The sequence below is a fragment of the Arachis hypogaea genome, chromosome 9 (genome assembly GCF_003086295.3).
Source record: "Arachis hypogaea cultivar Tifrunner chromosome 9, arahy.Tifrunner.gnm2.J5K5, whole genome shotgun sequence".
NCBI lineage: Eukaryota > Viridiplantae > Streptophyta > Magnoliopsida > Fabales > Fabaceae > Arachis > Arachis hypogaea.
The window spans coordinates 101,609,467-101,622,747 of NC_092044.1; the positions used below are offsets into that span (position 1 = coordinate 101,609,467).

Genomic DNA, 13,281 nt, shown 5'->3' on the forward strand with positions numbered 1-13,281 from the left:
AAGCATATGATCAATCTTTATGGCAACAACCTCCTCCAATGTACTATGAGCATGAACCATATCATGATGCATATCAATCCAATGGATATGGTGGACCTTGTTGTGGTCATCAACCAAAACCACCATATGCCTATGAACCCTATCCTCAACATAGCCGTCAACCATCATACTCACAAGCCTCATACCACCAAACACCTTCCTATAACTCATATCCATCATACCACCAACCTCATTTACCTCACCCTTGTGACTATTATGAGCGAAAACCCTTAGAGCCACCACAATTCCAACATCAATACTCCCAAGAACTACTATTTTCACATACACCACCTCAATACTCTCACCAGTATGAACCACCTTCCTATTATGAACTCTTTCTCCCAAACAATGAACCCTTCTATCCACCCTAAACTCCAATGAATGACACTCTCATTTCATTTCTTCAAGAGCGACGTGAAGCTCAAAGGAAGTGATCATAGTAATTGGGCTTGAAACTTCTCTCTCACAATTCTTATGATTTTAGATCTAAAATTTGATAAGTGACATTGAATTAATCTTAATCTAGATATTAAGAATTGTGTGGTTTTGAATCAGAAATCATACTTCACCTCTTTTCATGAGTAATTGATCAAGGAATTGACAATTGATTAAGTAAAGAGAAATTGAATCACCAAAAAATCGGGATTCAATTACTTACGATTTGCTAGAGATCTAGCTTGCATGATTGAGAAGAAAGTGAGAATCATTAATCACGAAGATTCAACATCTCCAATCCTTAATGTTTTGATTCAAATTACTTTCTCCGTCATTTCATTGCTTTCTAATTCAAGTCACTTAATAACTCTCTTTTAATTCCAGCAATTTTCTACTTCTCTTTAATATTTGTTATTTGATTTTCCATTTTTAATTCTCCATTTTCACTTGATAGCTTTCAGTTTAATTCTTATCATTTACAGCTTCCTCTAATTCTTGTCAATTAATTGTTTTCTTTTAATTTCTAGCATTCATTTAATTACTATCAATTAATTACTCTTATTTTACTGTTTTAATTTACTACTTCATTTACTTATGCTAATTTATTTGCCTTCATTTAATTTCATCAGTGTTGCTTTCATTCTAAATTTTGAATCTCAATCCATGTTTTGAATCATTTAACTAGAATAGTCAATTAATCATGTTACTTGATCCGTAAATCCTCATGGGAACGATTACCTACTCATTGTAGTATTACTTGATATGATTCAGTGCACTTATCGAATTGTGAGGTTGCTATAACTCGCATCAGTGAGCTAGTCGGATACCTGATCGAGTCGCTCCCAAATTTGAAACCAAGCCAATGCTCTGCCTTCTAAGCTGACAGCCACTAAATCTATCTTTGTTCCTCTGGGATGTCATAGATCTGGAAGAACCTCTCCGCCTGAAAAATCCAGTGAATAATATCTTCGGTGCTTAAAAAACGCAGAAAATTGACCTTCATGTGCCACTGCAGAAAATCCTCAAGCCGCTGGGGCGAGTTGGACCTGTATCGCCGTGAGTTGCTCCTGGTAACTATCGAATTTCTCGGCTAAACGGTTAATAGCCGCCTGCATTGATTGCATTCTCGTGTTCTCAGCCATTTTCTCAACAAGAGCACCAATTGATACATAGATGTTACTGCTGGGGAATAAATCAAAATGGAAAATAATTATATATAGTAAAAGCAATAACGGATTCTAAGGTTCAATGCGTAAGGATGGAAATATATCAAGTATAATAAGAAGAAAACCAAAAGACAAAAAAAAACATAGAAAATATATAGAGAGTACAAAAATAAACAGAAAAAAAAGATAACAAAAAGAAGAAGACTTACATTCCATAATACTTTTTGTTTTGCCCCTTTCTCATATTTTTACTCTTTCTCCAATTAATCAGTGATTTTTTGGAATTATGTCTCTTTTCGGTCTTCATTATAACCCATTTTCTAATTGTTTTATCTTTTTTACCCGTATCATAACACTTAATAACAATAATTCAATTTTATTAATAAATATTTTAAATAAAACTAAAATTAATAAAAACATATGCTAAAAATTAGTCTAATTCTGTTTTTTAAATAAATTATTGAAATTCAAGATAAAAATCTAAAAATATGTACTAACAAATAATAATTTAATTTTACTAATAAATATTTTAAATAAAACTAAAATAAATAAAAAATAGTTGCAACTTCTAATATTTTATGTAAAATACCAAAATATCTAAAACTAATACTACTCATTAATAATAAAAAATATTTTATGTAAAATAACAAAATATCTAAAATTAAATACTACTTATTAATAATAAAAGCTGATTACGCGTGACACGTGGAAAACAAAATTACAGATGGCAATGTGTTTTTGTTTTTTTAATAAGTTGACGTTTTGCAACGTCAAAATTGTTGTATCTAAAAAAAATATTAGATAGTCATCAAAATTTATTATTTTTATTATCAATTAACGATTAATATTTAAAAGTATAAAATAAAATATATTATTAAATTATTAGACTAAGTATTTATTTAAGTATTATTAAATTAATAAAAAAATTTATTTTTTATTTTATTTTTTAACATGTTTAATAAATTTTTAGTATTAAGAATAAAGACACTAAAAAATTAAAAAACATTTAAAAAATTATAATTTATATTTTTTTAAAAAAATATTTTTATATAACAAATAAACAAAAAATATTTTTATATTGTTATATTTAAACATAATTAATAAAAAATATTTTTACATAAAATATCTAAATTTAAAATAATTTTTATTTTTCTATAAGATTTAAAAAAAATAACTTAAAATTTTTTTTTATAAGCTCACTTAAATAAATTCTAAAATATTTACATTAAAAAAATTAAATTGATAATTAAGGAACCACCAAAATCAAATAATTTATGATAGTCCCTAACATTTACAAAATAAAATTCATATATATATACAGTGTGCAGTGTCTTAGAATTTTTCATTTGTCTTAGGTTTCACACAAACACTGAACCCAGTTACCCAGCCTCACCCTGACCCTGAGCTCCCTGGGCTCCCTGCCTGCCTCTTCACTCTCCTCTCTCAAGCTCTCTCGCATTTTCAGAGCACCGGCGGCGGCAGCGGGATTCCCTCACACATTCGCGGCGGCGCTCGTCTCTCCTCTCTCACAGCTCTGCCTCTCTGCGGCGGCAAGTCTCCCCACATTCGCGGAGGCGCGCTCGTCTCTCCTCTCTCACGGATCGTCTCTGGTTCTCTCGGTGGCGGCAAGCTCCTCCTCTTGGTAACTGGTACGCTATTTGTTTATTTCATTTATTTTTGTGTTTGTGGGAGGGATGTTTGATAATTGTGTTTGATTATGTATTTGATTACTGATTCTGTTTGATTACTGTTATTCATTTTGTTTGAACATTTTCTTACTGTTATGTTGTAATTGATTTAGCTATTGATGATGTAGTTGGTAGTTACCGTCGCCGAAGATTCAATAAATCAAATATCCACTTTTTCAATTTTTGCTATTATTGTATTATTTTACATGAGTATCTTCCGACATCACATGTGAATCATCACATTATAAAAAGGAAGAGAATGATAATAGAATATTATAGAATAATTAAATAAGTGATAAAATTAGGAAAATAAATACGAACTTGTACTAAGATATCTAGTGAATTAGTGGTACATCATATTCACATTTTAATTTATTTTACCTTGTGTTTTCCTCCGGACACTCTTTTTCTGCTGCTGCTTCTTCTTCTTCCCTTCACAGCCACCATGTGTGGGATTCTTGCAGTGTTAGGTTGTGTTGACAACTCTCAGGCGAAACGTGCTCGCATCATCGAGTTATCTCGCAGGTTCGATTTTCCATCATGCACTCACATTTCTCGAAACTTGTTTCTTTTCATTTTAATTAGTAATAAACTTTAAATATTTTCATTTATTTAACAAAAACATTGAAAATTACAATTTTCTAATTGCGTTAGTGTGCGCGCTTTTGAAAGATTCCCTGATGCTTGGCATTTAGGCGACATAGGAGTTCAGTAAATTTTTAATTATTTTTGTGATTTGGTTCTGATTGATTATAAAATGGAATCGGAGAATGCAGATTAAAGCATAGAGGACCTGATTGGAGTGGATTGCATTGCCATGGAGATTGTTATCTTGCTCATCAAAGGCTTGCTATTGTTGACCCCACTTCAGGGGATCAACCACTTTATAACGAGGACAAGACTGTTGTTGTCACAGTATGCACCAGTCACCTATGATTACATTATTATTATAATTATATATTTGTATCATTTGAATGTTCTTTAGAAGAATGCTTTATTTATTTCTTCTAATTCTGAAAGTCAGATGAATGTGGTAATATGAAGCTTTTAAGTCTACAGTCGATGCCTATTGATAGTAATGTATATTTCTATTTATTTACTCCCAATAATTTTTGGATGAGGTGATATTGCACAAAACATAATACAAATATGCATTGTGTCATATAATCTAATTCTGAAAGACGTTAGTATATATGATTTACGAATAAAGAGGTGTTGTGTGTTATACTATTTACACAAGAGGCTCTAGTAACGTGTACTTTTCTGAGCATGTATAAGAGTTGACATTAAAAATCAGTTGTCCAAAAAATGGAGTTCAAATATACTCATGTGTGCAATCCTTTTTATTGAACTAATTTTGATGATATGTATATTTAGTAAAGTTTCCAAATGTTTTAGCCTTATATATTTTCTTTTCTTGTTGAAACTGTGCCATTAGGTAAATGGGGAGATCTATAACCATAAGGAACTGAGACAGAAATTGAGTTCCCACCAGTTTCGAACTGGAAGCGACTGTGAAGTCATTGCTCATCTTGTAAGTGTTAAGAAATCTTTTATATTTACTGATTATTGATCAACTTCCCCCCATGAGTTATATGTATTATCTGTAAAATGTACTTTTGTTTTGTTTCATCTTTATCATAACATGGTTATCATGTAGTACGAAGAGTATGGAGAAGAATTTATTGATATGCTGGATGGGATGTTCTCCTTTGTGCTTCTTGACACAAGAGATAAAAGCTTCATTGCTGCTCGTGATGCTATAGGCATTACCCCTCTTTACTTGGGATGGGGGCTTGATGGTTTGTGGCTTCCTCTTGTTTTTGATATTTGAGACATTTTTGAATGTTTCACCTTGAGCTTAATGATGTCCCACATCTCAAAGGTTGTGTTTGGTTACTATTCTGAGATAAAGGAAACAAATACACCGGGGATAGAAATAAATTTGTAGAAGGGAACAAAGACAAAAACTTGAAAATCGTCCCTATACCAGGATAAATCTTTAGATAGTGTCTCTACTTCTAAAATAGAGAGACACTAAAAACATGTCTTAGGAATATTTTTAAACTAATTTGTGTATCTTCTAAAAGAAGGGATGTTGGAGACGTATCTCTATCATCCTTCGTCCCTTGGTACGAACCAAATGCTGGTGAGCTATCTATCGTCCAATTTAAGTCAATTTGAAATATTTCCAGAATGGTTTTTAGTGGCTCTAAAAAGTGAAATAAATCACGAGCTGGTTGCCATCTCAGTGTTTCCAGCAGTTGAAACATTTTGAGTGTCTAAACCAATACATACCCTTGTGTTTTAAGTATAATTAATACTACACAACATATTGGTTTTCAAACACAGTTTAATCCTCTCAGTATTTGGCTTGTTTGTTTATGCTTTTGTGTCACATTAATGAATCAAATGTTTTACCTATGGAAGGGATGATTTATTTGCAGGATCGACATGGTTTGCATCTGAAATGAAAGCTTTAAGTGATGATTGTGAGAGATTCATATCTTTTCCGCCAGGGCATATATATTCCAGCAAACAGGGTATAGACATGTTCATGCCTTGTATTCTTGTTCTTTAAATTATAAATTTTTCTTTATATATTATGTAATCCATGAACATTGTTGAAATATGTTGTGCTTGTAGGAGGATTAAGAAGATGGTACAATCCACCATGGTTCACAGAGCAAATTCCATCAACACCCTATGATCCTCAGATCCTACGTCAAGCCTTTGAAAAGGTATGATACTATTTGGTCGTCACAATGTAATTCATTTTCCACTTTGAAATGATTCTTCCTCATTTTAAAATTTCAATTATTCTGCATATATATGCTTAGAGAGTGGTTCAGATACTCTTCAAAACTTTAGATATCCTGGCATGCCGTATTTGTGACTATTGTACGCTTTGTTTAGGAATCTGAAACCATTAGTTTCGATCGGCAAACTACTTAGGTGGAAGAAGCGTGACAGTAAATTTTGGGGGAAAAACAAAGAAATTGAAAAGGGACTGTCAAATTTCTATGTGCTTTCTTAGGAAATGGATGTATTAGTTTGAATAAATTTCTATATGAACTCAACCGGATATTAATTATTTTTCTAATTATTATTATTATTTTATTTAGGCAGATAGAGTTAAATCAAGGTGGAATCGAGTTTCCTCTTTTTTATTTTTTCTTTCTCAGATATACACCTTAAAAGTTTATTCGAGTTCAGATGCACCTGATATAATTACCCTATGAAAAATATATTTGCATTTCATGAATATTACATCACTAATATGTTGAATCCAATGGCTTGGTACCCAAATTATGGGGTTACATATATAGTTTAAGAAGATTTCAAACATTAAATTATTTGATACACTACTAATGTGTGTGCTGCATGGACAATAATTTGAGGAGTCAGGATTGATTTTTCCAATGTGCTTATTTGTGAAGGGAAATAATTCTTTCTTGTTAATTTTACTTGTCGTTGGTATACTATGCTATCATTTAGGCTGTGCTTAAGAGGTTGATGACTGATGTACCTTTTGGCGTTCTTTTGTCGGGAGGACTTGACTCATCGCTTGTCGCTGCTGTGACCAATCGTTTTGTGGCTCAATCTGCAGCTGCACAACAGTGGGGATCGCAGTTGCATACTTTCTGTATTGGTTTAAAGGTTAGAATTCATTCTTCAATATAGGTGAAAATAAGCCTCATTATCCTCCTTTAAAAAAATAAATTGGTGTATTAGATTGTACATGCTTCATCTGAATTTTGTTCACCGTTCAGGGCTCTCCAGATTTGAAATTTGCAAAAGAGGTAGCAGATTATCTTGGTACTCGACATCATGAACTTTATTTCACAGTTCAGGTGGTTGTTTATCATCATTGCTCTATTTTTGAAAAACATTAATCTTGTCCTGGCATTTCAATTTTTTGTTCTTTTTGCTTTTGTACTTTTATTCCATAACAGGAAGGTATAGATGCACTTGAAGAAGTCATTTACCACATTGAAACATATGATGTAACGACTATCAGAGCAAGTACTCCAATGTTCCTTATGTCCAGAAAAATCAAATCCATGGGAGTGAAAATGGTTCTTTCGGGAGAAGGTTCAGATGAAATATTTGGAGGTTACCTATATTTCCATAAAGCACCTAATAAGGAAGAGTTTCATGAAGAAACATGTCGAAAAGTAATAGCAAATTGTTACATCATCATGTTTGATTCAATGCAATTTGAAAATTTAATGCACTTAACCTATTAAATTTTCTTCCTCTTTATTAACCTATTAAATTTTCTTCCTCTTCAGTCCTAGTGTACTTTACCTTTTCATTCATGATTTTGGTTTCCTGATCTCACAGATCAAAGCTCTTCACCTTTATGACTGCCTGAGAGCAAATAAATCAACTTCAGCATGGGGTATAGAGGCACGTGTACCATTCTTGGATAAAGAATTTATCAACACAGCCATGAGTATTGATCCAGAGTGGAAAATGGTATTTTATGTTCAATTTTTTCTGTGTTCCTCTTGGTTTGATTGCCTGCAATGTTGATTGAATTTCTCTTGCTTCAGTTTAACTGTTAAGGTCTTATTCTTTTGATCATTGTTCATCATCATAACTCTTCTGTTGCATCAACTTCTTATCTACTCTTTAAGGTGTTACGGTGTAGCTTACTGGATAAGGCATGTCTTGACACTACTAACGAGAAACCTTTGTGAATTTGATTCAATGGTCATGTGAAGTTAATCTTTTTAGCTAAGTTTTTTAATCACATAATGAGATATATGACCATTTCACAGATACGACCTGATCTCGGAAGGATAGAGAAGTGGGTATTGCGCAATGCATTTGATGACGAAACAAATCCATATTTACCGAAGGTTTGTAAAAGATTTTCGGCTCACACTGATTATTATCATCTCACATGGTGAAGGCTATCTGAAACGTTGTATTGCTTTGCCATTTTTAGCACATTTTGTACAGGCAGAAGGAACAGTTCAGTGATGGTGTAGGGTACAGCTGGATTGATGGCCTGAAGGAGCATGCTAACCAACAAGTAAGCTCTTACTTGCAGCTTCTTGTGTTGCAAACTATCAGTAATTAACTTTTATAGAGTTCCATTGATGCCATCCCATGGTTTCTGCTCTTTTTCACTTTACAAACTGACAGGTCACAGATGGAATGCTGTTGCATGCTAACTATGTTTACCCTGAAAACACTCCCACAACAAAAGAAGCATACCTCTACAGGACAATTTTTGAGAAGCACTTTCCAAAGGTGGGTTTTCTAAGTTTCTTTTTAAAATAAACATCCCCCCATTTCTTTTTTTGTGCTCAAGAAATCTTGTTGAAAATAATGCATGTTAATGAATGCAGTTAACAGTGTGATAATTGATAAGTATTTAGAATAATAGGATGTGATAATATTGTGGAAAATAGTAAAGTTATGGCATTTTTATTATTGTTCTTTAAATTTCCGTCCGAAATAACATAAAGATATGGCTGAAAGGGCAGTTATAAACACTTGAGTAGTTTTTGTTATCGAGCTAGCTTTTGATATAGAGTTAGATTCGCAGTTTTTGAAGACAAATCAAATTGACTTTGCTTACAAACTTATATCTTGCCGAAACCCATCTCTAATTATGTTGCAACCATTTTAACAGAATGCTGCAAGGTCAACCGTTCCAGGAGGTCCTAGTGTTGCGTGCAGCACGGCAAAAGCTGTGGAATGGGATGCCGAATGGTCAAAGAATCCTGACCCTTCTGGCCGTGCTGCTCTTGGTGTTCATGCAGCGGCATATGAGGCTGCAGCGGATGCAAAAACAGCCGAGCCTAAAAACGGGACCCTCTAAGGCCTTTATTCTGACTTCGAAGAACAAAAAAATGCAAAGCTTTGTCTAGTGAGGCTTATTTTCAGGTAGATGAAAAATTAAACTCGAGGAAAAGATTGTGGTTGCTCATTTGTATTTCGCACGGTTAGCACAACATTTTAAGCTGTTTTGACACTAGGGTAGCGTTTGTTTTGAGGTATTGAGACAGAGACTGAGATATGTTTGTTGGTTCAAAGACTGGTATTAAAATTTCTGTCGTTGTCCTCAAAATTTCAGTATTTCAGTATCTCCAAAAAATGGGGACACCGGAGACTAAAACTATTAGAGATGGAAACTGAAACTTTAATAACATTTTATACCTAAAATACTTTCATTTCAATTAATTAATTCTAATTTTACCTTTTGTACAAATTAAATTAGAATTTTATTTTTGTTTCAATTTTTGTCTCTCATCTTGCACCAAATAGAATATTGAAATTTAACTTAATTTCTATCTCTTAGTATTTGTCTCTCAGTCTCAGTTTTTTCGTCTCTGTCTCTCCACCCAACGCTACCTAGCAGAGTAAGATAACCTTTAATGTATACTGTTAGCAATCTTTCTTACATTGTGTTTGAGTAAGAGTCCTTTAACTGGAGTTGCAATGGCAACTCAAATTCATAAATAACAACAATGAAGAGTTCCTGTAAAGTGAACAAAAGATAAGAACTTTGCTCTTTGGTTTGCTATAGTACTTGAGGCTCTGAGGGTACCCTCAAGCTGCCAAGGGCACTTTGATGGCATTCTGTGTCTCAACTCTCAATAGTCTTTCAACTTGGGACATCACGCAAAATAAATAAATAAACTTTCTCAGGACACCTTGCCTTTGAGAAGCACACTATTGATTCTTTTCTATTTTGGTTATTTTAACTTGTTCCTCTTCCAAAAATTAAAAAACAAGACTCAATTCTTTGGAATATCAAATTACTCCTATATGCTATTCTCTTTTTGCAATACTATTTGTTAGATCAATAGATTTCTCAATTTTTTAATCTTAATTGATGTTGTATAGTGTAATTTCAATCCCACACCACACAAGATTTAAGTGGGAAAAAAAAAACATGCAAGAGAAAATTTTGTACGTGCGAAATCACCCTTGCACCCTTTACAAAATCAATTGAGAAAAAAAAAATGAAAAAATTCATTTCTACCTGAAAATTGCTCAAAAACATAAATTTGCTCCAATTTGTAAAAACATAAAAATTTTGTTTTTAAACTAAAATAAGTCATTTGTAACGAATTCGAGTGGAGATTAATTTGATTTGTAGTGGTACATAAACAAATTATGTTGTGACAAATCGTATAATTTAAAAATACGATAAAAATAATTTAATAAATAATATATTTTTTATAAGTAATAAAAAAATTATATTTAATAAATAACTTATATATTTGATCTAAATTTTTATAGTAATATTAAAATAATTATTTAAAAAATATATATAAAAATCAAAACAAAATTTAATCTTTAGAATATTTTACTTTTAAAAAAAATTAGTAATTTATAATATTTTTTAAAAAATTATTTGACATAAAATTACTAAATTTTAAAGATAAAAAACTCTTCTTTCTTTAATAATATTTACAAAAAATTATATTAAAATTTATTTTTTTTAAAAAATATATATTTAATATCTAATTATTTATCACATTTTTAAATCTTTTTAAAATTTAGAGTAATACCCCAAATAGGTCTCAAAGAAATTCACGATCAGACAAATTTGTCCCCCACAAAAATTAACTAAGATTTTGACCTTGAGGTTTTTAGATATACACCAGATACGTCCCCAAGTCAGTTTGTCCCGGTCAAGACTAACGGTGACGTCCTACGTGGAGGTTAATGGGATGACATTTCAGGTTAACTGCGACATGTCTCCTCCAGGACATTTTGGTCCCCATCTACCCTGGACAAAACGACGTCGTATTGGAATCAGGAGCGAAACGACGTCGTTTTGGGGGAGGACAAATTCGTCCCCACTTGGGCATAGCAATGAAACGGCACCGTTTTAATGTGGGAGACCAATTCAATGCATAAGTTTTCTTATATTCAATGGTGTGGTATAATTACTCCATACCCCATTAGCTATCTGCTAGGTTTTACGAAGAAACTCTTCCAATTCTTCAGCAACGTTGTTCATAGTCTTTGCTCTAGTTGATTGTGACAGTGGTTGTGACGGAGCTCGTGAAGGCAGTTGGTTCCATACCCCATTGATCAAGATTAGTCGAAAGTGTTTTTGAATTTCTGATTTTGTGTACATGCATTGTTATGGATAGTTGTAGCGATTAGTGATAGTGGATAAAATAGAAAATTTATTGTAGCTCTTTATTTAGTTGGAATCTCTTTCTAAATTCCTTTTGTGAATAAACAAATAAGAGGTGGTACTGATGTTGATATATGGATTGTTTGTTGGCATTTAGATGTCCGAAGATGTGGTCCCTCTGTTTCATCATGATGGAAGTTTTGTTCGAGATAACAAGGGTGACTTGGTCAACATTAATAGAAATGTGAAAAGGTTCTCCCGATGGACGTCGACCTCATTTGCTTCTTTGACTTACAGAAACTTTTTCTGGAGTTGGGATAACATGACTACAAAGCTATGTGCTGGTATGATCTCACTTTGCAGTCCTGGAATCTGGTCTACACCCTATTCATGTGGATAAAGAAATCAGAAACCTGCAGAAAAATAAGATACAGAATGAAAATACGGATGAATTTTACATTTATTTTGACCGTTCGATATTGGAAGGGGTGGAGGAAATATTATCTGATAGTGATGAGGCTTTGAGAAGGTAGTTGTTAAGGATGCTGGGTTGGACAATGATGCAGACAATGAGAGTAGTTCAAGTGATGATGATGGGTATGAATCTATTGAAGATGAGCCATATAAGCTCCCACCTTCAAGCTATAGTTTTTCTTATTCAAGTGAGAGTGAAAAGTGTGATAGAAAAAGAGTGGACCGAAAGGTGATAAACCACAATTTTATGGTCTATCTTGTATTGAATTTGGTGAATTTTATTAACTTTTTTCCATATTTTTCATTGAAATATCATGGTTTTGTGAATTCTTCCTAATTGTGCTCAATGATTGAAAACATGCTTTTTAGGCTTTTAATTATCTAGATTTTAATCCACTTTGATTCCACTCGATGCCTTGATGTGTTTGTTAGTGATTTCAGGCTTAGGACGCAAGGATTGGATCAAAGAAATGAAGAAAAAGCATATATGATGCAGATTCATGGAAAATAAAGATTTGGTGAACACAAGACCATGTGTACGTGTAAGGAAGAAATTTGCCAGGCCACGCGTACGCGTGACATGACGCGTACACTTGACAAGCAGTACGTGACCAACTTAAAGAAATATGCTAGGAGCAATTTCTGATCTCACCCAAGCCCAAATCCAACTCAATTATGAAATATTTGAGGCCAAATTCAAGAAGGAACAATGGAAGAGCAATTAGGATAGAATAGAAACATGCTTTAGGTCATATTCTAGAGAGAAGCTCTCTCTTCTCTCTAGAATTAGGGTAGATTAGGTCATATTTCTCTTATATTTAGGTTTAATTCTTGCTTTGATTTAGTTCTCCTTGCAATTTATTATTCTTACATCTTTGTTCTTTTAGTTTTACTTATTAATTCCTTTATTTTGTTGCCTTTATGTTCATAACTCTTGTTGATTTGAATTTCCATTAATGCAATTTATGTTTTATGGTTCTTATTATTTAATTGAGTTTTTATTGTTGTTTTCTTGTATTTGGTAGTTTTAGATTTTATATTTCTTGCTATTTTACCATATTTTTCTTTTATGCCTTCCAGGTGTTTGATAAAATGCTTGGTTGAATTTTAGAGTAGATTTTCATACTCTTGGCTTGTGATTGAGGACTTAGGTCCCTTGAGATCATTGATGTCCAGTTTCATTGGTGATTTAGGGTTTTTAGTTGGTTCTCGGACCAATAATGTCCACTTAACTTAACCCTCAGATGTTAGAGAAAAACTAAGTGAAATTAATCCTTTTGTAATCACCATGTTGTGGTCAATGGTCCAAGATAGGAAACCTTGAATTTTAATCCTTGTCATGAGTGATTTTTAGCATTTATAA

At 32.6% G+C, this 13,281-nt stretch overlaps 1 protein-coding gene across 2 annotated transcripts; it reads left to right on the forward strand.

Moving 5' to 3' along the window:
• Window positions 1-2,983: 2,983 nt before the first annotated feature.
• On the forward strand, window positions 2,984-9,834 carry LOC112711344 (asparagine synthetase [glutamine-hydrolyzing] 2). 2 transcript variants are annotated; one of them, XM_025763972.3, is made up of 15 exons: window positions 2,984-3,289; window positions 3,769-3,853; window positions 4,105-4,243; window positions 4,767-4,862; window positions 4,989-5,130; window positions 5,776-5,871; window positions 5,975-6,069; window positions 6,827-6,988; window positions 7,102-7,182; window positions 7,285-7,506; window positions 7,676-7,810; window positions 8,116-8,196; window positions 8,286-8,372; window positions 8,486-8,593; window positions 8,979-9,834. In XM_025763972.3, exons 2-15 carry the CDS (start codon window positions 3,774-3,776, stop codon window positions 9,165-9,167), a joined length of 1,713 nt encoding a protein of 570 aa, XP_025619757.1. In that variant the 5' UTR covers window positions 2,984-3,289; window positions 3,769-3,773; the 3' UTR covers window positions 9,168-9,834. The 2 variants fall into 2 exon arrangements, with proteins under 2 accessions (XP_025619757.1, XP_025619758.1); XM_025763973.3 differs by having other exon boundaries at window positions 3,793-3,853.
• The last annotated feature ends 3,447 nt before the right edge of the window (window positions 9,835-13,281 follow it).